The 27,366-nt window shown below is 41.0% G+C and overlaps 1 protein-coding gene across 1 annotated transcript in view; it reads right to left on the minus strand.

Annotated features, from left to right (window-relative positions):
• Positions 1-27,366, minus strand: part of NPAS3 (neuronal PAS domain protein 3) — a 757,552-nt gene that overhangs the window by 122,515 nt on the left and 607,671 nt on the right. The window contains exon 6 of the mRNA XM_065871683.1: positions 4,078-4,252. Within this exon, the coding sequence (XP_065727755.1) occupies positions 4,078-4,252 (175 nt within the window). The remainder of the gene's footprint in view (positions 1-4,077; positions 4,253-27,366) is intronic.

Genomic DNA, 27,366 nt, shown 5'->3' on the forward strand with positions numbered 1-27,366 from the left:
AGATTCTTAACCACTGCGCCACCAGGGAAGCCCTGAAATTTATTTTCTTTTAAAGGATATCACTCATAATCCCAAGATTAAAGAATCATTAAGAGTGATGAAAAGATATAAGCAGATCCACAAAACCAAACTGAGCCATCCAGATGTCGTGTTCCAGAGGTTCTGTGCCCACCACCTTGCAGGAACCCACAGGAGCAGAGAAAAGGCTGTGGGCAGCACAGAGCAATCTCTTCCAAAATGCTTGGATCAAGCCCTAAAGAGGCATTCTAGAACTTTATAACTTTTTAAAGTAGGCTACCCATTTAATTTTCTTATGCCTGCCTGAAATTTTCTCTAAAAGAAATATATTTATTAAACTATTAACGAATGTGCATACATATAAAATATTTATTTGGGTTTGCTGTCCAGTCAACAGATTTTTTTTTTTCTCTCTCTCATTATCTTGAGACTAATTCAAGACAAGACAATCACAGGGCTGGCAGTTCGAAGAAAAAGAATTCCTATTATGGCACAGGATCACTGCCTCTTAGGCTGGTTTAGCCACTAATTTCCTTTTATTATAATGCCAAAAGTTCTTTAGATTTCAGTCATTTAGTAATGCTACACTGAACACATCAGGGCTCCTGAAAAATTCTATACCTACTAGTTCCTTCATTTTCATAATCACCACATATTGATATCTGTTTTCCAACCAAATTATACTACTCTTTAAGCAAGAATCGGTGTTTTATCAGAGTTTAAAAGATTATGATGTAGTGAACAACAGTCTTCAAAAATGTTCCTCCGTGTTATTAAGAATTAGAAAATCTTGTTAAAGTTCTTTCAGCTTTTAAGAAACATAAGCAGCTTTGGGATGTAGTGCCTGACATGAACTTTTAAAGTAATTCCCCTGGAGCAATGATCTGCATTAGTGAAGATATTTAGTTAAAGGTAGCATCCTACACTGCCTTTCAGTGTTTGAGCAGTCAATCTAATTGCCTTTTTAAGCCAAAGATTGCAAATAACTAACACTACAGAATTTTAAGGCAAAGCCAGTTTAACATTCTCTAATGGTGAGAAATACACTCTCCAACAAGAGACACTTCCTAACGCGATTGTTGCTAACGAGCCCAAGTTGTTAAGGAATGTGCAAAGCAGGGTTTTCCATTTTACTAGTTAGGATGGCTCAAGGAAGGCCAGGAAAACAGGGGAAAGAAAGCCAAGTAAAATTTCAATCATACTTCAAGGATAAATGAAGTGTCCTTGTACAAAGGAGGTATCTTCTTTTTCTGATAACTAGAATTAAAGGAGGCTAAGTGGAACTGAGCACATCCTGGTGCTTCATGGAAGGCATGGGATTTATCAGAGTTTTTTGTTTTTTGTGTGGTTTTTTTTTTGCGGTACGCAGGCCTCTCACTGTTGTGGCCTCTCCCATTGCGGAGCACAGGCTCCGGACGCGCAGGCTCAGCGGCCATGGCTCACGGGCCCAGCCACTCCACGGCACGTGGGATCTTCCCAGACCGGGGCACGAACCCGTGTCCCCTGCATCGGCAGGCGGACTCTCAACCACTGCACCACCGGGGAATCCCTATCAGAGTTTTTATATTTAATCTTAAATGGGTTGATTTGACTCTAGTTTAGGATATCCCAGTAGAACTGGTTTATAGGCTGTGGATTTTTTTTTCTCTTCCAAGGTACAAGTCACCCTTAACATGTGTTTGGGGGAGACATCAAGTTCAATATGAAGGAACAGTGGGACCTGGCTGCCAAGAGGACCTACTTCAACGGTGGGCTGCATAACACGAGTATAGTAGCCTAAACCAAGAAAGGTGGCAGTCCCTCTGCTTTGTACGAGTCACAATACATCTAGAGGCTGCACTCAGCTCTCAGAACACTATTTTTAGAGGGTCACCAACAAATGGAAGCACAGCCAGGTGAGGGTGGCTAGGATGGTGACGGTCTTAGCAACATGCCATTGAATAATGGTTGTGGAATGAGGGTCGTTTGATGTGAAAAGGAGAAGGAAGGAGGGAGGAAGAATTTGGTGAATCTGACTTCATATATTTGAGAGGCTGCGATGGGGAGGGAAGAGTAAATCTGAAGTGTTGTCCCACAGGGCAGACCTCCGATCAGTGGGGGAGAAGATGCAGCAAAGTAGGTTCCGGCTCCATATTAGGCATAACTTTCTATCAGAGCTGCTCACCAATGGGGTGGGAAGCCTTGTATGTTCCTTAGCTTCCTGTTAGGAATGAGTGCCAGCAGAGATTGGAAGGGCATCTGTTGGTTTTGCTGTAGAGGGATGGTTGCATAAATTGGAGGTTGGATTAAGGGATTGTTGAAGATTCTTCTTAACTTGCGGGTTTGTGATTCAGGGAAACAAAGTCCACTTTTCCAAGGTCTTAGTTCATACCAAGGTTTATAAACTTGATTTCTTATGCACTGAGTGTTTAAGAGTCATGAGCAGCCCCGTTTCCCAGTCCAACTCCAGAATGGAGTAGAAAACTACTTTCATGTGTTTCTTCTCAAATATGCCCAAATATAAACATTCTATTGACTAAAAAGCAGGTCCAGTGATCTCACTGATGCGTCTATTCAGTGAAGTCAGTGAGCTATGCTATAAGGATATATGACTCCCTCGACCTCTTGGAACAAAATTATTTTCATCTTTAAATGGTAAAGAGTAGTCTTAAATACTCTTTTCTCATGCATGGGGTTCACTGGAGAAGGATGCCCCCCACCACCCCCGCCAATGCTACAAAATAATGCCCTAGAAGCTGCAGTTAACTTAAATGGGGAAACACGGATTGATTCTAGAAGGAATTAAAATATTTCCAATAGAGGCAAATATGTTTTTTCCCTTCTGTGTGTGCAAACACGCTGTGATTACTTCTAAGCAGACCAAATTATTTTCTTGGAAGTATGTAGTTATTTTAACATTAACCTTAAGATAGGTTTCGGGTTTTTTTTTTTTTCCATTTCTCTTTCACAAGATGCTTTTGTGCTGCGAATCTGTTTTAAAACAACATATCAAGTAAAGTACAAACGTCTTTAGAGGGCAAAAATAATTTCCCAAGTAAGCAAATAAAACTTTGCACTTCAAATCAGGCCTTGATTCATTAAAAATCTTAAACTTCTCATGAGAAAAATTAACATTTAAACCACTGCTGCTTGGCCAAGCACTCCACCACACAAGAATATGAAATATCTCCTCTAAAAAAGTACAAAAAGGACAAAACCACAAATGTGGAACTTCAATTAATTTAAAGCCCCAATCAGCAAAGAATAAATCCTTCGCAGATCTAATTACCAGCGCTCTCGGAAGACCCAGGCCGACCAGCCAATCTTCCCCGTGTTTGAACAGCTTGATGAACTAGGGGACTGATGGATATCAAGTCATTTTGTTTAATTTATAAATGGATTTTCCCCTAATACTTAAATTATCATCAGTACAACACAATGAAAATGGGAACATTCTGAATGCAAAGTCTATAAGAGTCCTGGAAGGAATCCCAATGAGGAATGTCACCTCTGTTCATTCCTCTATACAATTGATCTAATTAAATACTGAGGGTGGAAAGGCAGTTTAAAATGTAGCCATTTCTGTTTTCTTTTTAGCCTTAATTTATCTGTTCACATCTTTCAAGTACCTTCTGATGCTTAAAAAAAAAAAAAAAACACCAAGATTTCTGCACGCCCCTAATACTTTTAATTCTCCACAAGCTAATATTCAAAAAGTCTCTGCCATCAATTTTGCTGAATAATAAATAAATGCATTACATTTAGCCATGGTAACAATGAAAGGCAGACGGCTTTCCAAATCTGAACCTTTTCCCTCCATTAATTTGAAAGAGAAACTAAAGGAATGGGTACATGCTGTATGTGTTGTTCACCTGAAATCAGATCTCTGGATTATACTTATTAAAATGTCTTCTTATTTTCAAATCTCTTCCTTACTTAATTACTGCCCAGGACAGAAAGCTGCATGGAATTGTTAAATACCATTAGACCTATTTATAGTCTCTTCACACTGGCAACTCAAGCGCAATCATTGGCAAAGGTCCTGCCCACCAACCCACATGTTGGAATTGCAAGTCCCACCTGGCTCTGGGGTTTCTGACTGGGAAGAGGAAGATGCTGAGCTGGCTGCATCTTCAGCGGTGCCCTGCGAGAGGAGACCCCGCCCGGGCGGGAGCTTCATGCCCAGCTGCTCTGCCATCTCCACGTGGTCCCCGGGGTGGACATAGTCAAAGACGCTGCTGCCTGTCAGCTCCACCTAGAGGGCGAAGAGAAAGAAGAGTGGGAAAGAAAGTTGTCACAGGCTTTCATTTTCAAATTTACCTACTGGAGCATGGACTTGAGGACACGGGGAGGGGGAAGGGGAAGCTGGGACGAAGTGAGAGAGTGGCATGGACACGTATACACTACCAAACGTAAAATAGATAGCTGGTGGGAAGCAGCCACATAGCACAGGGAGATCAGCTCGGTGCTTTGTGACCGCCTAGAGGGGTGGGATAGGTAGGGTGGGAGGGAGACGCAAGGGGGAGGAGATATGGGGATATATGTATATGTATAGCTGATTCACTTTGTTATAAAGCAGAAACTAACACACCATTGTATAGCAATTATACTCCAATAAAGATGTTAAAAAAAAAAAATTTAGCCCCACTGCGATTCAGCTTCTGAACAGAAAAGGAAATCTATGAAGCCTCCGGAAACAATCCTGGTCCTTAGTCTTTATCCTCACAAGCTTAAGGATTCTTGAAATTGAAAGAGAAAGGTTTTTTTCCCCACATGTATTTATTTAGCAATTGTTTAGCCCAGTTTTTTTCTCATACACTGTTGTTTGCATAAAGCCAAACCATTCTGTGAAATGTGGATGAGTCGGCCTGACTTCAGCTGTTTTATCCACGCATCATCAAATTCTTGCATGTTTGGTGTCAACCGGATGATTGACTGAATTCTACAGTTTGCTTATTGCGAAGTTTGAGCTTTGTATAGAAACAACCAGAGATAGCGGATGAGGATTTTCCTTAAAATACACAGATTTCCAGGATGTGTATTTATACATATCAGCTTATTTCTATGTAAATTTAAATGGAAGAAGTGCTGCTTACAAATATATGCAAAGGCATAATGTTTTCATTAACTATTACTCATTAGCTCTGTAATCATATGGAGAATTTTCCATGCAAAAGAGGTCAGCTGGGGTCTGAAGCAGCCATTTTTTTCTGCTGGTATCAGCTTGTTTTGCCTTCAATCTAATAAAATACATGGTACAAACCTTTTTAAAGCCTTGAGGGCTTTAAAAAATGTTTTATTTTGTATACTCTTTGTATTAGGCTGACGCTAAAGGTAGAGAATGAATATCAAATACCAGAAGAGGGCCAGCCTGGAATGGAAGCACTGCCTTTTGCAATGCTGTCAGGCGTGGCCCCTGTCTGGGGCGTGTGCTGTCTGAGGGGCAGAAGACACTCGTAAGGACTGGCCTTACCTCTGTACTCCTCTGATGCTATAACTCTTACCTCCTTCCAAGAATAGCAATCATGGTCCTAAAATAATGTAGCTGGGTTACAGGTACTATGGCAGGGAGAGATGTGTTAGCAACAGAACAAGAAAAAGCTCTTTCCCGGGTCACTAATGGCTTTCCCATTCCTCTGGAGTTTAATGGTCTCAGGCCAGCTATGATGTGCTACAGAAACTGCCAGAAGTTCAGACCGTCACAAGTTTCTTGGTGGATATTTACCTAGAACCGCTTCCTACCTCACCTGCCTTTCCTGTGTAATTTGCAGCATCCCTCCAAATTCCACCCGACTGCCTGCACTCTTTTTCCTGCCAAGAAGGAAGGCTGGTGGTGGGCACACTGTCACAGTGAGCGGAATACTCAGAGCAATTATCATCCCCAGAACTCCAAGTCCCGGTAAAATGATCACATCGACTCCCAGACACCATTTGATTAAACTCTTAACAGTCAACACATCTTCAGCATCTATCAATTAACAGAGGTAGAGGCCGAAAAATGGGAGGCTAAATTCAGTTTGGTTAATAGCTATTCCTGAGAAAGGCTTGCATACCTTTCACTGAAAATGAGGTACTTTCTCTTTGCTATTAAATTACGCTCTCCTGTATTACCCAACTACTGACTCTATAATTTCACAATAACTATTTCCTCCATTTGATATTGTTACAGAGCGTACGTAAATCAGGATTCATAAGTGATGGGTTCCTACCCTCTGGGAGGGAGGGATTACATGGAAATAATCCCTTTAATGTGCGCCTTGCCTCTAAGCATTTCACACAGCAATAAATGGGTAAACTGACTTGGAGCAATTAAGAAATTAAATGAAACTAATGAAATGTGTGTTTTAATATTTCTTGATGGTTGTTTTGTTTGGAGGTTAATGAGTATGAGGAAGTCACTCTCATTTTACGTGGAGTCCAATTGCAGCACTTTTTTTTTTTTTTTTTTTTTTTTTGCGGTACGCGGGCCTCTCTCACTGTTGTGGCCTCTCCCGCTGCGGAGCGCAGGCTCAGCGGCCATGGCTCACGGGCCCAGCCGCTCTGTCGCACGAACCCGCCTCCCCTGCATCGGCAGGCGGACTCTCAACCACTGCGCCACCAGGGAAGCCCCATTGCAGCACTTTAATAACTATTTCTGTCACTTTTCTCAAACTCCGAGTCTTTCTTTAACACTGCAATGTGCCCTTTGGCACACAGCACAGATTGTGATAAGATGACAACACAGGTGGGAGACACAATCGATTTTGTAGGGGTGTTGGTTCTTGAATATTCATGTAAGCCAGTCATACGGGGAGGAGGAGCAGGCCACTATCTCCACAGCCTGATTTACTTAGATGTGTAGGCGCTTCCTCTCCACAAAATGATGTCCTGAGTATATAGGGCGTCTAGAACAAGACTGAGTCGCAATGGGCCACATCACACTATGACACGGGGAGGACTTTGTCCTTCAGTCTCTTGAGGACTGTGACAGGGTCAAATTCTCAGTGCCAGCCTCTCCATCCCATATTAGGCTTTGGGGTATCCTGGAATTTGACCCTGTCATAGTCTTCATGTATGTTCTGTAATAAAGGTCACACAGCGTAGGGGAAAGCACAGAATAGCTGGAGTTATAAACGGACTTGGAGATCAGAATCTTTTCCTCCTCTGCTGTGTGACCTTGGACAATTCATTTAACCTCTCTGAGCTTCAGTTTCCTATTCTGAAAGTGGCAGTATTGCTGCTCTGCAGGACCCTGGGGGGTATCGCTCACATTGTATTCTACATGAATGGCACCCCCTGGAGTGCCACACTTTGGAATGGTGCAACGCAGTGGCCTGAGCGCTGGGATGGAAACAAGACTTGCTTTACGTGCCTCACAGCCTAATTTCGAAAATCCAGTGAAACCATGCAGAGGAAATTGCCTTGTGAGAAATAAGCACTATTGTCGCTGCTGTTTGGTGGATAAGAATGGATGACAGGCATGTATATTCCTGTGTAACTTTGGTGAGGAATCCTTAGGGTTTGCGTGGTCTCTTTGGAACATCTCTTTAATTAGCAGTGGGTACAGCAGAAGTGATGCATGCTCTGAGCCTTGACTACAGCAATAACAGTATTATTAGCTACTACCACTATGTATACATACTTCTCATACTTTCTTTGATTAATCCTCATAACCATCTTTTGAACTGGTATGATGACCCCGATTTTACAGAACAAGAATATGAGTACAGAAAAGGCCAGTATTTGGTTAAAGTCTGCTTGACTCAACCTACCACTTCTCTGGTAGCACCTTTGCAGTCAGGGAGGCTGAGCAGGGACATCTGAACTCCTTTGTCCTGTGGCTTCACTTTTATTCAGGAGAGAACATTGGGCACCATGGAGGGAGGAGGCTGAGGGCAGGCAGCCTGGCAATCCCCTGGGCTAAGGATGCTTTGCCATGTACTCTTGGGCCAAAAGAAGGCACGAAAGCAGGTGTACTAAACTGAAACAGATATGGGGGTAGACAGAAGTCTACTTATACACAGGCCTTGAGCCATTATCATCATCACCACATTTATCTATCACTTTCAACATTTCTCATAGTGTTTTCACTTCATTTAATTAGATTTTTAGAGCTGGAAGAGACTTGAAAAACATCCAATAATACCCCCCCTTATTTAATAGGTGAAAACGTCACAGTTCTGAGAAGTTAAAATGCTTGTTCAAGTTTACCCAGGTGTTTAGTGGTAGAAGTAAGACTGTAAGCCCTATTGGCTAACTCTCTTTTCTCACTAAACCCTTGTGTGATTTGCTTCTCTCTCCTACGAAGACTGCCTAGGTAAGATGGACTTGGAACTCACCTGCCACTAAATTCTGTGCCTCAAAATAGACTGCAGAAACTAAGACCAGGGATTTTTTTTTTTTTTTTTTAATTATGGTACGCGGGCCTCTCATTGTTGTGGCCTCTCCCGTTGCGGAGCACAGGCTCCGGACGCGCAGGCTCAGCGGCCATGGCTCACGGGCCCAGCCGCTCCGCGGCATGTGGGATCTTCCCAGACCGGGGCACGAACCCGTGTCCCCTGCATCGGCAGGCGGACTCTCAACCACTGCGCCACCAGGGAAGCCCAAGACCAGGGATTTTTTACTTGATGAATAGACATTGCTTCATGTGAGCTTGAAGTAGGAAAAATATATAGAGTTTCAATCCTATATTACTATAGTTAATTAGGTACCCTCAAATCTCCAGTTAGCAACTCTTCAAAATCTTTGCCCACTGAGAACTAGGACTAGTGTCTTGTACATAGGAGGTCTGTCACAAATGTTTGTTGAATGAATAAAAGATGGATATTTAGGCTTAAAAAATTTGCTTTATCTGTGCTTGATTTGGACAAGTTTAGGTTGGTTCCTTTTATTATTTCTGGTATTATTATTATTATAACATTATTTACTACTCTAAAATGAGTTACAATATAGCACCATAATAATATTCTCATTCCCAAGAAGTATTTGCCGTATGCATTGAGAGCTATAACTTCTTATATAGAAACCAACTGAGTTTAACTGAGCATAGGATTTTATAAATGCTGAGAAAGAGCAGGTTTTACAAGGAACTTTGAAAGATAATATAGCTATCTTTTATAACGTTTTTCCCCCATCTATAACAAAACTGTGGTTAGTTTGCTAGTTCATTTGTTCATTAACTGAATTTTCACAAAGTTTCATAAAATGATTATTTCTTTTTTTAAAATAAATTTATTTCTTTATTTTGGGCTGCATTGGGTCCTCATTGCTGCGTGCGGGCTTTCTCTAGTTGTGGCGAGCGGGGGCTACTCTTTGTTGTGGTGCATGGGCTTCTCATTGCGGTGGCTTCTCTTGTTGAGGAGCACGGGCTCTAGGCATGTGGGCTTCAGTAGCTGTGGCATGCAGGCTTGGTAGTTGTGGCTCGCGGGCTCAGTAGCTGTGGCGCACGGGCTTACTTGCTCCGTCGCATGTGTGATCTTCCCGGACCAGGGCTGGAACACGTCTCACCTGCACTGGCAGGTGGATTCTTAACCACTGCACCATCAGAGAAGCCCCCAAATTATTATTTCTTAACTATCCCTTCAAATCACTGACAGCAGAAATTTAGAGAATTTTCATTTTATATTGATTATTGGTCCCATCTTTGATCTACAATTATGACCTACATAATGGAAAGGTACAGCATTTCTTCCCCTTAATATTGTGTTCTTCTGGTTAGTGCAAATTATATAACAAGGCACATGTGAGAACCAAACTCAATCACTTTATATGGTAATTTTAAAAAATTAACAGGGCTTCCCTGGTGGCGCAGTGGTTGAGAGTCCGCCTGCCAATGCAGGGGACACGGGTTCGTGCTCCGGTCTGGGAAGATCCCACATGCCGCGGAGCGGCTGGGCCCGTGAGCCATGGCCGCTGAGCCTGTGTGTCCGGAGCCTGTGCTCCGCAACGGGAGAGGCCACAACGGTGAGAGGCCCGTGTACCGCAAAAAAAAAAAAAAAATTAACATGTTCTGTTTATTAAATTTAAGGAACAGACCCATGGGAATTTGAATTGTTTCCCTAGCACAAGAAGGAAAAGCATGACTGTTTCCAACCATGCTCACTTGGTCTACCTTTACTGAAGCTGAGTGACTCTAAAATAAAAATTCCTCTCCCTTATTGCTTAGTGCTAGAAAACAGCTGAGAGTGTATAAGGTGTCGGAGACAGGCTGCGAGTAATAAGCAGTCGTATCCAGAAACAGCATTTTGTTTCAACTCCTTTCTCTCTGCCTTTCCCCACTCAAAGCTACCAAGATTCCTCCAGGATAAGCCATAGCCACTAGTGCCATCCCACGCTGTCAACTAAACCACCTGGCCTTCCTCAAATTTATTTCACATTCTATTAGCTTGCATGCAAGTTGAACACTTGACACAGTTGATTTGGTAACACTGAAGTTTGCTGGAAAAAAATGTAAATATATCATTCAGTGGTTTGAGTTGACTTTTCCATGTCCGGTCATTGTACCCTGCTGGTAGATAGGATAGGGGACTAATTTGTCTTTTCATACATCAAGCAAGCATGTCAATAGCCTTTGCTTGGCCTCCTGTGGTGAGCAAATACTTTTTAACTACAGCAATGTACCAGGAGTGCAAATCATTGAATTCAGTGCTCCTTTGATTGAAAGAGTTTGCTACAAATGAGGAACAGGCAGCAATGTTGCTAGTCGTCTCTATATTGGAATAACTTAAGAGGATAGATACTTTTATAAAGCAAGATGATAAAACCTATTTCTTTCTTTCTTTCAATATATTTTCAGTCTTAGGAATAATACAAAGTTCATTTTTAGCACGTAAAGAAGGTCATTCAAACCTGCCATTTAAGGTGGAATTTCTTAAACCTTTTGGAAGGCGCTGGGTTTTTGTAGATTTCTGGAGGGCGCTAGATTACCGAGGGGACTTGGGGGTGCTACTAGTTAAGCCCTTTTTCAGGACTCCTTTTGCAGCCAGGCCCCGTTCCCACAGGGAATGCCTGCAGTATTTGAATAGAAGGTCATGCCTGAGAGAGGACTGCGTTAGTGGCGAGTGGTTTGGAAACCTAACTGCCAGGTTAGGCTTTCAGATCTACCAAGAGACTGTGAGATCACGGTTAGAAAATCCTGACCCAGGATAAGATGGAAATTCTATCTCGCCACAGCAGATTAGGATTTGTAGGGGTTTTTTTTGGGGGGGGGGGGTCACATTTATATTATTGAGAGATAATAAAGTGATAAAAGAATAAAATATAATAAGATGTGATAGCTTGATTAGCATAGGTTTTCTTAGGATTTACTGGTATCTTAATGCCATCTTCGTAACTTCCTATGTATTGCAGAACTCTACTGAATATTTATGAACTGTTTTGACAGAAACTTGATGTTCTTTACTGCTCTGTCTCATTCTATGTATTTGCTGACTTATCTGAAGAAAAATGCATAAAAGCATCGGGTCTGTTACAGAAATACGTGTATAAATTAGTAGAACAAGAAGAAAGAAAGGTTCTATATCAGAACGATGAGGTAGAATGAAAAATCCTTCCAATGTCATCAAATAAGAAATGAATCCACTCTCTTCTCACAGATGTTAACAGAGCCTTCCTTTAGAAGAATTTGAGCTAAAAGATACCATGCCATGTGTTTATTTTATCTTCAGAAATAAACATTTCAACTCCTTTGGGAATCGGGGAGGCCAAGTACTTATTTTGTTTTTTGTATGCTTCTCTATAACCCTTGGAGTGCCCGACTTGAGAATCTGCAACCTCGGTATCCAAAGAGAGTACTGCATAAACAGTTCTGAACTTTGATTAAGAAGTGTCAGAAGATAATTCCAGTGGATTTCTTAGTTCTCAGAGAGGAAAAAGGAAAAGGCAGGCTGGTGAAGAAATGGAACAAAAGAGGAAATAAAGAACAAATGGCAGAGACTGATTCAAACGTACGGGTGGTTACTTGGAACAGGTCTGCCTCTATGACTATCATTGCCAATAGTTGAATTGATCAAGCAGTAATCAACACTGATTGCTACATTTTCAAAAGTGTTAGACGGATCACCATAGAGACTCAGGATCCAGTTGAGCATATTTAAGTACCGCTAGAAATAGCCTGTGTACAAAACAGATCCGGAGTTTGAAGTATTCCCCATCCCAATTTTTTTCTGTTGAAGAAATAAATTATTTGCAAAATTTCATTTTTTCTTGTAAACATGGTTTAGGTATTTCTCCATCACCCCACGTTACAGAAGCAGTGGTTTTGGAATAGTTTTAATATGTCAATATTCTTTTCCTTTCATTAAGAGACACCAGGTAAAAGGAGAACTTACAGAATTCTGTAATACTGAGGGGGCATTACATAATGAGCCCAGGGATTTGTGGAAGTGACTCAATCAAGAAATTTTAAAACCTTGCTTTACAAGTTTCCTACAGTTTTCAAGTTTTAAAGTAGGCTGTAGGGCAGGAAAGGCCAACTTTTTAGTATTTATCACAGTGCTGGGAAGGAAAAAAGGATGCAATTGGAGGTTACATCATAGTAAAAAGTGAAATGATGCCAAGAAAGAAGCATTAACAATCTTAAAAATAACTGAAGTCAAATCTCCCTTTTCTGAAGATCAAACGAATAGTAAGATCTCACTTTCAAAGCATCTTCATTACGTTGGTGGTAAGGAGACCAATCAACATAAAATACTTGATACTGGCATAGTTAATCCATTATTCTCAAATTTTACATGGTTCAGTATTTGTCATTTAAAACTGGATACACACTGAGATGCATGTTATGCATAGCTAGGCTTCAGTATCAATATATCTCAATTTTTGTTTAATTGTTTTTGTTATTCTCATAGTGAATTTTGTCTTCCTTTTTTTGGTCATGGAAACAAGAAAAAGTAGAAAATGCTTGTAAGGTTAAATTGAAATTTAAATCTTTCCCTGATTCTGAACAGTCCTTTTATTTTAAATAAAGGTAAATGGATCAGAAAACAATAATAATTATGGGGCTGACTTTTCCACTTGTGTTTTGAAAGTTACACAGGTTATTTAATTTTTTTCTAGTCACGCTAAAACAATATGGTTTATACGACTAAAACTTGGGGGTTTAATGCACACAAATAATACTAGACACAAATAATAGTAATTGATAAAATGCACACAAATAATATAATTAATCATTCCTGATGATAGTTTTTAAAGGGGCTATCCTATGATGGAAGATTAGAAACACCAACCCTCACCAGGAGCTAAGTCACAAGGTTTAAGCGATGCTGTTGAGAGAAAAACAAAAACCAGCAAAACGAGAAAAGCTTAACAAAGATACTGCGATTATACACCTCAAGAGAAATTTATGTTTAAGAGAAAGCAAAATAAAAGAAGGATCGTGTTCAACTGACATCTTGTTTTTTCAGATTGAAGCGCTATGTTAACGCAATAGTTTCTGTATTTGAAACAAATGGCTCTCCTCCTCCACATCCTGTGAAGGGTCTTGAAAAGTCTCATCCGAGAAAATCACAAGCTGTACAAAAATATTTTAGCCACTGTAGAAAGTGGGTGGTTGGCCCATGTCAAGAAATTAATTTTGGAGTTAATAACCCAATGAAGAGAACAAGGAGGAATAAAATTCTCTGTGCTGTGAGCGATTGCTGACCCTTCTAGAACCTTCCCTGTTGATATGTTTTAGCACATCTTGGGAAGTTCCTGAATGCCATGTGGGCACGGTGGGTCTAGTGTCTAACTTATTCCTAGTGAATTACCATAAGTAGAAGGGCGAATACACTTCTCTTTTATTTTGGCTGTTATAACTACCAGCTGTGGTAGTATTGGAGGTTCTTTTTTTGTTTGTTTGTTTTTGTTTTTGTGGGGTTTTTTTTTTTGCGGTACGCGGGCCTCTCACTGTTGTGGCCTCTCCCCTTGCGGAGCACAGGCTCCGGACGCGCAGGCTCAGCGGCCACGGCTCATGGGCCCAGCCGCTCCGTGGCACGTGGGATCTTCCCGGACCGTGGCACGAACCCGTGTCCCCTGCATCGGCAGGCAGACTCTCAACCACTGTGCCACCAGGGAAGCCCTTTGAGGTTCTTTTCTATGAAGCAAGTCAATACTCTGAGCACTCTCTAGGTGCTATTTTAAAGGAATAAGTTAAATTCACAACTGTTTAATAACAGTCTGAGAGTCTTGTTAGAATAGGGAGTGTAAATAGAACTGGCAAGTAGAGAAAATGAGTCAAAAGACAGAGTCGTTCCAGAGGCTAAAAGCAAGGCTGTGTTTCTTAAGATACTGGGGGCGGGAGTCTGGTGGTAGTGGGAAGAGCAGCCCTTTTGGAAATCTGATAAATTCTACGTTCTGTCTCACCAGAAAAATACTCTAATAACAGTCATATAATTTGGCATTGTATGTCTGGGGTTCGGACACCCCAGCACTTTAACCATAAATATTCTCTAAAGCCGTGCTGTCTAATATAGTGGCCACAGGTGGTTACTGAGCACCTGGAATGGGGCTAGTCTGAATTAGAATGTGCTGTAGGTGTAAAATCACACCAGGTTTCAGACTTAGTACAGTAAGTAAAAGAATGCAAAATATCTTATATTGATTACATATTAAAATAATATTTTGGGTATGTTAGAATAAAATATATTATCATATTATTAAAATTAATCGTACTTGTTTGTGTTTAACTTTTATGATGTGGCTACTAGAAAATTTAAAATTACATACATAGTTTGCAATATACTTCTATTGGACAATGCTGCCCTAGAACCACAGAATCCCTGGAGTAGCAGAACAGGAAGTAGAAGGATACCATGAAGATGACATTAAAGGGGAGAGGTGCAAGAAAAAAAAAAAAAAAAGAAAGAGAGGAACGGCTTTAGAATAAAAGGACTGAATTTTTAGATTTAATCTACAATTGAAAAGACTTCAGTCAACCAAATATTTATCAATCATTTGCTCCCTCCACAGTTTGGTTAGGAGCCCTGGTGTGGATGGGTCCAGAGGCGGCCGTGAACCCAAAGTGTCTGGGAGAGCAACTCCCATGCTGGCTTCACACAGAGAGAATGAGAAGGGACAGGTGGCTTTGCTGAAAAGATGGGGGCAATCCAAGACACAACGGCGTTCTAACTACACTGGAGCTTATAGGGCAGGGGTATCGTGCTACACTATTCTTAGGTTAAGCCTAGGTCATCGGGAAGGCATTGGGTAGAGGCTCAGTAAACACTAGGTGATTTATTTTGGCCCTAAGGAGATGGATCTATGATAGTGTTCATTAAATATTTTAAAATACTTTTTAAATACTTTTAAAACAGCGAAGAATGGTTTTAATAAATCACTTACAAGAAAAGTCATATCTTGTTTTTCTTCACAGGCCTGTGTCTCAGAGACTATTTTTTTCCCATAGATGTAGGCGGAGATAATTGCCACACTTTGAATTAACTACTTGCCCCACATATTGAAGCCCTGGATCTAAGGCTCTCATCTCACTTGGATGGTTTTTTCTTTCCCATGGGTGAGCACAAAACCCATGGTGCATGCTGCAATTTTTAATCTAGCTCCTTCCTTCTCCAAAGAGACTTTAGTAGGTTTGTTGTCTTTCTACCTGACCTTGCATCCAGCAACAGAGATGTTACCCAACTTCTCTTCCTAGGACAGGCAGAAAGAACTCAAGGTGAGGAGAAGGTAGCTAATGCTGGGCAACCACAAAACCCCAGCACCACAAACCCTCCATGCACACTTCCATGTCATCTAGAGACGGTGGTAATGACTCAGTAACTGAAAAACTCTTTCAGAGATTTGCTCTAGGTTGTGAATCAACAGCAAGTTGTAATAAACATGACTTTCAGAAGGTAGGCGCCAGTACATTGGAAATTAGCCAGAGAAATCCCCTGTACTGTGGGGATTAACACATTAACTCAATTTGCCAGTCCATTGACAAGCTTTCCATTACAGTCACCAAAACCTTCAATACCATACCCCATCAGTTTTACCACATCCCCTCAGTTTTGTGTTAAAAAACCAACAGAAGAACAAAAAATATCTTGGTTGAGAAAGGTTGGGGGTGGGTGGGAACAGAGGGGTGAAAACTTATCAAAAGTGAAATTGGATTAAGAGTCAATCAAAATCCAACTGTGAATTTATCATTTCAATGAATTTCAATGAATGGTGTAAAATCTGTTTGAAATCGATTTGAAAATGAATATATAATAATATAGACATATCTCTTTTTCAAAGCTAGTATTGTCAGATGTGTTCTAAGCATTATAATTCATGAACAGAGTAGATGACTATTTGAAAAGTATTAAAATGAGCCGACTTTTCAATACAAGTGTCTTCACAATAAATTTTTCTATTCTGGGCAATTCAGAAATGTAGACAATTGTGCTAGAAAAATAATATGTATTGTAATATTCATTGTACAGTAGTAGTGTAGTAAGTGGCAATTCTGGACATTACAAGAGACACAAGGATTATTTTCCGTGATTGCACAGAGAATACTTGGATTTCTTGTGAAGCTTTTGCATTGGAAATGAGATTCATCAGTCTGAACGGGGCAGGGTTAGAGCCCTTAGCAACATGCTTATTTTGTAGAAGGTCACTCAATAATAACTTCCTCTGCCCTCCAAGCTTATTAAGACTGACTGGCATATATTAATGAAAACACCTGATTCTCCAACCATAAAACCCAGACAAAGACTTTATTTTAATATTAAGGAAGGAACCCTTAATTAGCAGGGTTTCAAAAATGTCAGCTTCTTCTATTAGCTGTTCTGGTCCATCAAAGCCATAATCCCTACTGTCAAATTTCATCACATGATAGACAGTTTGCCGGCTGTCTTTTTATTTTTTTAATTTTTTTTATTCTACTGATCGTACTGACTGAAGCTTAAAAATTTTTTTTTTTTATTTTGCCATCACATTTAACAACTCGTACATTTGCCTGTTACACTCTTGATTTTACTGCTTTCAGAGAGTCTTAGCACATGTCAACTCAAAAGGGTGGAGGGGACTCTGCAGAAACACAAGTATTACATGTCAATACATATGCATTCTTAGACATGTAATTAAGGATTCTTGGAAGACGTGGGCTTGCTTATATTGATTGCCTCGTATGTAAATGTGCTGTCCTGAAAACACAGACAAATAGTCTCATAGATAATTTCCCTCTTTTGATGTGTCAAGGAGAAGGGGGAAAATTCTGAGGAAGACCCTGAGATTTTTAAGATAAACATTCATCACTATTAACCCTTAACACACCTGCCTGTTTCAAAGAATTCATTAGAGCATCTATGGCTTTGCATTGCCCTTCAGAAACAAGAAGAAACGTACCGAGCAGGACAGAATAAATACATAGCTCTTAAAGTATTTGTGTATTAATCTGATTCAAAACATTTACTGTTGATTAAATCTTTTTGCAAATTGAAAATTTCATGCCATCCATACCAAGGGGAATACAAATACACAAAAATCAAAACAAGGATGACCCAAGGATTTCATGGGCAACTTTTGTGTAGAGTCAACTGCGGCTCTTTTTTTATGCATTAAAAAAAAAAAAGAAAAAAGAACGCCTCAAGGGTTTTAGTGTTTAGGAATGAGTTATGACAGATAAGAGCTGGAGATCGCTTGGACCTGGTAGACCTAACTGCTAGAGACTAGTAAGCTCCGAACCATTCTTTTCAATGAGGATCAGGGATTTCATCAGAGAACGCAGTGTGTTTTCTTAGCTCACCCTTTTGGCATCACTGAAGCCATGGGCAAACTGCATCCTTTTGGTTAGCACCCAGGTATTCATTTCCCTCCTTTTCGCTTTAACATTTTTTACTCTTAGACTCCAGGCCAGAAAGGCCTCCTTCTTGTAATTTTGCACATTCTTTATTTATATCATCCATTTATTCCATGGAGAACAACCCAACTCTTCTCTGAGATCCAGGAGAGCTGCCTTGGGAGGAGCTGGGGTGATCTCAAGTCCCCACGCACAATGCTCAGGTGCTCTCGTTTAGTGACGTTCACTTGCCTCCTTTACACATTGGAGGAAGTCTTTGTTTCTACCATTGACCATCCCTTTGATTTTCTCAGCATCTATTGTATTGTCTCAACAACGCTACATTACCACGGACACAAAACAAAGCCAGATAATCCCAATTTCAAGTCACTAATGAGTCTCTCCGGTAATAATGTTTTTCCAGTGATAAGGTATTACTCTCCAGTGATAATGTTTTCTTAGATGAAAGAGAGATTGTTTAAGGTGTGTTTTCGGGTTGCATTTACAGCTAGCCCTTCCACACTATGTAATAGCTGCGGGTGACTGTGCACAATTACTATTAAGTCTCTTGTTCTAATTTTAATTACACCACTTAGAAATGAAGTCCTACTGAGACTGATGAGTGCCTGCCTTTTCTGCTGAACATTTTAAAAGGCACCTCCCAGGATAGCCTGACAAACAAGGAACATTTCTTGGACTAGAAACATTTGGTTAGGTATTTGGATAGGCAGGTCCACTGTTATGGTTAAAGGTACAAGCAAAGTGGGCTATGTTCCAAAAGGTCTTCTAATATTTACTTTTACATGCTCCTAAAGGAGACTATTGGTTATAAATTCACAGTCTAGAGGCAGATGACCTGGAATCTAAACTTCCACCCCGTTCAGCAAGTACTCTACTGTCTCCTTAACTAAAAAAGTAAAGATAATAATGGTTACCCACCTTACTGTCATTAAAATTAAATGAGATAATACATGCAATGTGCCAAACGAATCATATAGCATCTATTGTGTGATCAGTGAATCTAATTGTATATTAATTCACTGGACTGTAAGCTTCCTGAAGGCAGAAGCCATATCTGTCTAATTCACTGCTACAACCCCTGATAAATAGGGGTTCCATACATATTAATCGAATGAATAAATGAGCAAGTAAATACATGAATAACATTATAATTTTATTGAGAAATGAGCTGATTCGGAGGGGTTTGGTAAGTGTTGGAGGTTCCAGAGTAGTATGGTGGCTTATTGAATAAGCTTATCCCTTCCTTCACTATATTAACAGAAATCCTCGTTTGGGCTATTAAATCCGATCCTCTGGAACTTACAGTCAAAAGTGTAGCACAGCCATTAGGACCTCAGCAAAACCACTGGGGTTTGATTCGGAAGCGCATTAATAAACTGCAACAAGTGGGAATGATCTTGAGTCTCATGCTGAACAGAAAGGTAGGCGCCCTAGATCCTGCTGGGATCACGGATTCTTTGAGATGGATGGGAAGTGTGGTCTCCTTCCCCAGCTTCTCCCTGACACTGCAGATAACTTGAGGGAATTCACAGATTCTCGAAGCCCACTGGGGGCCCCAGATGAAGGAGTCCCTGGGATTCCTCTGAGATACCACACTATTACTTTCCGGCTAGAGCAGCCCCTTGTGTGTTTTCGTTGTTTTGGGTCTTTCAAGAAAGGTTAGCTTGAAAAACAATATTTTATTGTTAGAAGTTGTGTGAAAACCCCCATCCTAGTCTTGTTGCCATACTACAGTACTCAGGGGGTATATGGAATCAGTTTTCAAAATAGAAGAAAAGGACAGGGAAAAAGGGTGATACTACTATCAATGTAAAAAGGGATTGTAAGGTTTAAGGCGTTAGCCTGGGGAGCAAAAGTCTGTTTTTCTTACCCCCTCTGCTGTCACCACTGATTCTTGGAATGAGGGTAAACGAGCCACTGCACCTTTTCTGTCTCTCCGCTTTTTAACTTGTTACCTTGAAGAGACAGTCTTTGCCTCTTATGATGATGACGGATTATGCATTAGGAAACATGCACCAAACAGTCTGAGTACGTAAAAAATCCCCTTCAGTTTATACAATGTCTGCTTATATAAGAGTGGAAGCCTCAAAGGTGGAAAAAAAACAAAACCAAAAAAACAGTGACAAAGGGAGCTCATGCAAGGCTTGCTGCCTTTTTAGGCTGTGAAACAGGAAAGCAGTGTAGCTGGCATCCCAGAAATAGATACCTAAGATTCGTAGGAGCTGTGAGGAGTGTGCACTCGCAGTAAGAGGTAGTAATATTTGGTTGGAGAAGTCAGCACTTCTCTCACCTCCTGCAGTCAGTTTGACATCTGGAATGGGATGTTATCCACTAAGATGCATGTTCCCCCTACCCCGCCCCCACTGTAAAGGTAACACTACTATCTTTTTATATAATGTGCACAATTAATGCTTGTGTATACGGACAATTCTATGTGAAAAATACATCTGTGGGGACTCTTCTTGCCATTAGCAGCCAGATCAGCGTTGAGCCACCAGGAACTGGGTCCAGGGAGGTATTAATGTGGAGACAGATGAAATATATACCGACTCCCTCCTTCTTGCACCTTCTTTCTTAAAACAATTTAATGTGTGCCATAGAAAAATGGTCTCTAACCAATTTTCATCTTCACTCTTAAAAACGGCATACTAGGGCTTCCCTGGTGGCGCAGTGGTTGGGAGTCCGCCTGCCAAAGCAGGGGACACGGGTTCGTGCCCCGGTCCGGGAAGATCCCACATGCCGCGGAGCGGCTGGGCCCGTGAGCCATGGCCGCTGAGCCTGCGCGTCCGGAGCCTGTGCTCCGCAACAGGAGAGGCCACAACAGTGAGAGGCCCGCGTACCGCATTTAAAAAAAAAAAAAAAAAGGCATACTAGTAGAGGAAATGGAAATGATGTTCCAGGAACTGAAGGAAGCTCACACCCTTCTATGTAGCTATTTGTAGACTTGTATTAAACCCTTTTTTAGAATGCAACCTTTTTCTAGAATGCAGGCTTCTTTTTTTTTTAATTGAAATATAGTTGATTTACCATGTTGTGTTAATTTTTGCTGTGCAGCAAGATGATTCCGTTTTTTATATATATTTAAAAATTCGTTTCCATGACGGTTTATCACAGGATATTGAATATAGTTCCCTGTGCTATACAGTAGGACCTTGCTGTTTATCCATACTATATATAATGGCCTGCATCTACCAACCCCAAACTCCCAGTCCATCCCTCTCCCTTCCCCCCTCCCCCTTGGCAACCACAAGTCTGTTCTCTATGTCTGTGAGTCTGTTTCCGTTTTGTAGAGAGGTTCATTTGTGTCATATTTTAAAGTCCACATGTAAGTGATCTCATATGGTATTTGTCTTTCTCTGTCTGACTTACTTCACTTAGTATGATAATCTCTAGGTCCATCCATGTTGCTGCAAATGGCATTATTTCATTCTTTTTTGTGGCTGAGGACTATTCCATTGTATATATGTACCACATCTTTCTTTATCCATTCATCTGTTGATGGACATTTAGGTTGTTTCCACATCTTGGCTTTTGTGAAGAGTGCTGTTATGAACATCGGGATGCATGTATCTTTTCTAATTTTAATTTTGTCTGGATATATGCCCAGGAGGGATTGCTGGATCACGTGGCAACTCTATTTTTAGTTTTTTGAGGAACCTCCATACTGTTCTCCATAGTGGCCGCACCAACTTACATTCCCAGCAACAGTGTAGGAGGGTTCCCTTTTCTTAGAATGCAGGCTTCTTGATGTCTGGGTGATATCTTACTCATTTTTAGAGTTCCCAAGATACCTATCACTGTGCTCAATCAATATTTGTTGATTTGATTAAACGGATGATCTCAAAATGCTTTCTCTTTGTTTCCCTCTCTCCTCCCTGGAATCCTGGGTTGTGATTGGTAGGTCAGCCTGCACCCCAAGATGCAGAACCAGGGGGGCTGCAGCAGTTGCACAGTCAGGGCGAGAGATTGGTTCTGCCTCACATGCCAGTGCTCTGCTTCGTTTGAGACGTTGCTTTCATGGGAAGCAGGGTTGCATTTTGACTTTGGAAAGGTCAAGGTTTGAATCGCAGCTGTGTCGATTTCTGTGTGACTCTGAAGAGGTTTTTTTAACCTTTTCTAGCCTCTATTTTCTCACCTGTAAAATGGCGATTTTACTACTTCGGGTCGTTGAGATGAGTTGTGTGCTTGGCACATCATGAGCAGTTGATAAACGGTAGCTATAATAATAACAACAATTATGGCTACCCATATGTACTCTTGCCCTGAATCAGAACTGAAAAGAGAAACCGATATTTGCCACATGGTTAGTACAGTGTTTCACCCATTATTTAGAAATCCCCCAAACTGCTAATCTTACATCTTCAAGGTATCTCAACTGCAATCTCCTTCAAGTATATCTAGTTGTGAAAACAGTCTGATTAAACAGTGGGAAATTGATATGCTTATTTTTGGCCTCATTAGCACAACAGCATGAATCGGGATAGGGCAGGGGTCGGGGGCACCCCTGGGAATGCACTTGGGGCAGAACCATCCAGGGAGAACACTGCTGGCCTCAGAAGGTAGACTATATTCTCAGGAACTGGCCTCATAATTTATTCCTGCTCAGCGTGAAGGAAAAGAGGATGTGATATTTATTTTCAAACACCTAGAAAACTGGATGCAAACTGCATGCCTTTTATCCAAATCTGTGTTTTTTTGTGACCATGGGGTGAAATGTTGAGACTTGCTACCTTGGAGAGACACAGGGAGGATTAAACAGGGACGCTTTGAAGCTTTGTGCTCTTCAAAAAGGCAGCTACAGGAAAAAGCGAAAGCAAACAACAGTAACGAAGCAAACGACAAAATGGAAAATGATTCTTCTGGCTTCCTGAGTCACCTGCATCCTTTGCAAGGCTGAGTTAATGTCTCCAGTCCTACTGGCATTTGTAGTTTCTAGTAATATAAACACAGCTCTTGGTCAATCACTGTCTTTTAGTCGTATCTTTTCATTTTCATATATGCAGACAAAGAATACTGTAATTGTGCGGTTAAGTGTTTATATGAATTTCCTTCCACCGGGTGACAGGGTGCACATGTTGCTTAAAAGATTTCACAAAGCCACATGCACACTTGGATTTATCTGGAGAAAGCAGAAGAGTTGCGTCAACTTTCTCTAAGACAGATAATGCAAAATGAAGTAACAAAGGTATAGGGGAAAAAGCTGTGTTCTTTTTTAGTTAATACTGTTTTTTGTTTTTTTTTTTAAGGCTGAACTGGTCTCAGGATGTATTTGGGAAAATTCAGACCCAGACCTGAGATAAGTTCCAAGAGTACTCTGCAGACAGCTAGGGAACCTGAGTTCCCGGCTGAGACTAACTCACTGTGTGACTGTGGAGGGACGGGTGGGTGGTATTAATTCCCTCTAGGTGCTGTATGTTCATGTGTAGAAAGAAGTGACTAAATGAAAAAAATGGTTTATCTAGGGCTTCCCTGGTGGCGCAGTGGTTGAGAGTCTGCCTGCCGATGCAGGGGACATGGGTTCGTGCCCCCGTCTGGGAGGATCCCACGTGCCGCGGAGCAGCTGGTCCCGTGAGCCGTGGCCGCTGGGCCTGTGCGTCCGGGGCCTATGCTCCGCAGTGGGAGGGGCCACGGCGGTGGGAGGCCCGCTACCGCAAAAAAAAAAAAAAAAAAAGGTCTATCTACTCTGCCTCTTTGAGCTTTATCTTCCTCCTCTTTGAAATGGAGCCCTCGTGTTGACCTTGTAAGCTGTTCTGTAGACTAAATATTGTGTGTGTAAATCACCCATGGCATGTCGAGCACAGCGTATGTCCTCAGAAAGTTCTAGTCTTCCTCCCTTCTCCCATTTTAAGTTTCCTTCATTTAGAACACTTTGGGGGAATCTGGAATGTGCCCTGCTCTTCATCAGCATAGTTATCAAATAAGGCTATGATTGCAATGGATACACCTGGCATTCATCCCCATGAGTGACGTGGCTCGTGACTTTTAGAATGGAGGGTCAAACTGACTCTCATCTTTCCAGTGCCGAAAGAAGCCCCATATAAATCATTCGAAATACAAATATTTATTCATCAACAGTTGGCGAGTCAGCAGCATGGTGTAGTCTGTACACATTTTGATAGCAGATGGTTTATATTTTTTCAGCTTAAAATAAGACTCAACAATAAAGACAGAGTTAATGTCTAAAAGTTTAAATGCCCTTTTATTGTTGGAATGTGCCTTCACTTAGAACTGCAAAGCCCAAATCTTTGGGAGTTAAAAAACAAAAACCTAACCATCCCCTTTTTTCACCATTAGGAAAGGTTATGACATAAAAGGTGTAGCTGGTACTCCCAGAGGGAGAAGGGACATTTGTCTAATATGCAAAGAAGACTTTAAAACTGGCAAACTCAGGGCCAGTGTAGCAGAATTAATATGATGTCGATTTTTCTTTGTGTCTGTAACAATTTCCTATTATCCTGATAAGTGGGTAGCCATTTCACTTCTTTTATTGATATAGCTGTGAAAAAGAATGAGATTTCAACACTTATGTAACTGAGATTAATTGATTGATTAGATTATTAATTAAATATTCCATTAAATTTGCTTTTGAAAAAAAATGGCATAGGATTCTGGATTCCCTAAGGTTTTTTTCCCCCAACCCATGGAAGAATAAGCAAGGAAATGCATAACTAAACATCTTTTTTTTTATATAGTAAATAAACTTTATTTATCTGTTCTTCTGAGATGACATTGCCAACAGTCGCAGATTTGCATACGATACAGTTATGTATTGACTATTTACAATTTACAGTAGTATTTTTTTCCTCTGAAAACACTGTATCTTATCTTGTGAGAGAGTATGGATCAAGCAGGTGTGTCGCTGTGTAGAAAATTTACTCACTGCCGGCCGTCTACAAGGCTGCTTTACACACCACCCCCCACCCCCCACCCCCAGTACAGGGCGAAGAGACTTTTCTCCTTTGTAAGCAACCCGCAGAAGTTGGTGAGCAGCTAGGAAAATTGTTTGGGTGTCACACAGCTAGGCACATCTATCTCTCCACAATAACCGCCTGTCTTAGTTGGGAATAAGATGGTTTACCTAAAACTTCCAATCGTGCAGTGTTTCAGGGATCTGTGGAAAAATAAAAACAGCAAGTGGCCTTTCAGGTAACCCATAATTAAAAGCAATTTTGAGCTGTCTTTTCAGGGAACCTACCCAGGGGAAGTATTTGCTACCTGTTTGACCTTCACGATTGAGAGTCCTTGGCAGTGTCAACGACCCTCTGAACTGAATTCAAAACTAATCTCTGACAGAAAAAGAGAAACAGAATTCATGCAAATCATATTAATTCCAACATTTCCCCAGTGAGCTGGGTATAAACTACAGCCTAATTAAATATTTTTTAACGATGTGAGTAATTTTTGCCAAGGGGCGGATTCAGGGGAAAATTTAATATGAGATCACAAAAGCTGTTCCCAGCGTTGATTCTGTAAATTAATGACTATCTGCCTTATGATAAAAACATGCTGCCAAGAATGAAAATGAAGTCGGCAAAGCTTGCTCTATTTGTCTAACAACCAAATATATAGAACGCAAAACTTTAAAGGCAATGGGAAATTTCCATTGTGTTTGTGTGATAGATTCAGGATAAAGATGCACCATGCTGACAAGCCAATAGCCAGCTTTAAGGCACTGTCAGCGATATGGGGCTGTTGTTAGGTAGTTATTGTCAAGGTCCAAGGACATATTTTAAAGCAGCTAGTTAGTTAAAAAACTGTATGCAACTTCTTTCCGAAAGAAATGTGAGGTGGTTCACAGTCAAGAGACATATATGTGCCATGTTAACGCCAAAAGGGAGGGTCAAAAATACATCAAGGGCAAGTACTGAATTCTTTGGTACAAATGTTGCCAGCATCACAGCTCCATGGATTCCTTCCTCAGACTGACCATTTCCACACCCCATCTTGATCCTCAGGGCAGTTCATTCTGGAAACCTGAATTGGATTGCTGTCCAAGGTCATGGGGGTGAAAAATGGCGGTGAATACAGCAATCAAGGGGATGAAGTTAACACAGCCCTGGGCAGCTTATTGCATCGAAATCTATACATTTAGATTTATAGATGGACAAAAACTGGCCTGGTAGATAAGCCTTTTCTTGTCTGCTGAGGACCAATTTGAGAAGGGTGCTTCCCCTTGTGTTCAGACTCCTGTTTTAGGAAACAGTCTGACAAAAAAGCAACTTGGCATATGTTGCAGAAAAGTAAGGCACGGTGCCTGAATCGGAGCCAGGGAAAAGTCCCTCATCTCACTTTGCTTTGTGAGGGCAACTTGCTTCTAATGACTCCTGTAGTTAACACCCAGAAGTTGCCGGCGGTCCCCCGTGACAGATGACTTGGGCTCTGCTAGCCCCTGGTCATTAGGCCAGCCCATCACAAGGGTTTTAGGAGCTATATTTATTTAAATTTCTGTCGGGGCCCAGCGACGGAGATTGAATTTACAGTCTTTCAATTAGAAGGTCATCTGTGCTAACTAGAGCACCACTGCCTCATTATAATCATAAAATTAGTGAGAAAAGACTGGCATGAGTAATACGGAAAAGCCAGTTTCAAAGGTGAGTGGGTGCTGTTTCCTGGGGTTATAGCCGAAGGGAATACAACGGCACGTTCTCGATCGGTAAGTATTCCGGTGGCGAGCAAAGAGGAGTCCTTGAATGTAAGGAATGTAAGATAATTTTACGAGACTATATCCAAATACAGTTAGTGACTATATTTACTGAAAGAGATGCTTCTCCTATTCACACACAAATTTTCCTTGCAGATGAAATACGAATAAAAAGTCTCACAAAGATCTCCAAAGCTTAGCTTTTAATCTTTAACTAACTATATTTGTCAAGAATCTGAGTTGATCAGCAGTAAACAATTCAAAATGAGACAAATGCAGCGTGGGCAGGGCTGAGACGCAGACTGCCTCGCGGCCGGTTGTCAGGGAGAGGCTGCCGCCATCAACTTCATCACTTTAAACTTTAAAATAGCAGTTGTGAAGTGGATGGTATCAGCTGGGGGCTACCGACTGGGGGCTACTTAATTAGTATTCTTGTGTACTAGAAATGATATTTCAACACCTAAGAAAGGGAACTAAAATAAACCATCAAAGCCAGATTAATCCAAAAGTAGAAGAGGAGGGAAAAAAAACCAAACAAATACTTTTTGAGCATTCACATCTATCAGGTGCTTTTATATCAGTTTTCTCATCTAATTCTCATAAGGACCTTGTGAGAAGGGGGTATTATCATCCTTAATGTACAGACGAGGCAGCAGAGGTGTGGAGAAAAGGCACAATTCTCCTGACTGTCACTTGGGAATAAGTGACGGGGTTGGGCTAGAGACCCAGATCTGATCTCAACGGCCATACTCATTTCCTGACAATCTGTGTTCTAATTCTGTTATATTAACTGAGCTGGTGCTGATTTTAAGTACATTTCAATTCCCCTAACCTGAGGAGAGAGTCTCGAGGGACTTTTTTTTTTTTAATACAAAACTTAACAACTTAAGGAATTGGATCCAGGGAGAAAAGAATGCTTTAACTCTGAATTCAATAAATACCCATTGCCCGTCTAGTCCACGTGAGGTGTGGTCTGTCTGAG

This window comes from Phocoena phocoena, chromosome 2, assembly GCF_963924675.1.
Source record: "Phocoena phocoena chromosome 2, mPhoPho1.1, whole genome shotgun sequence".
Classification (NCBI taxonomy): Eukaryota; Metazoa; Chordata; class Mammalia; order Artiodactyla; family Phocoenidae; genus Phocoena; species Phocoena phocoena.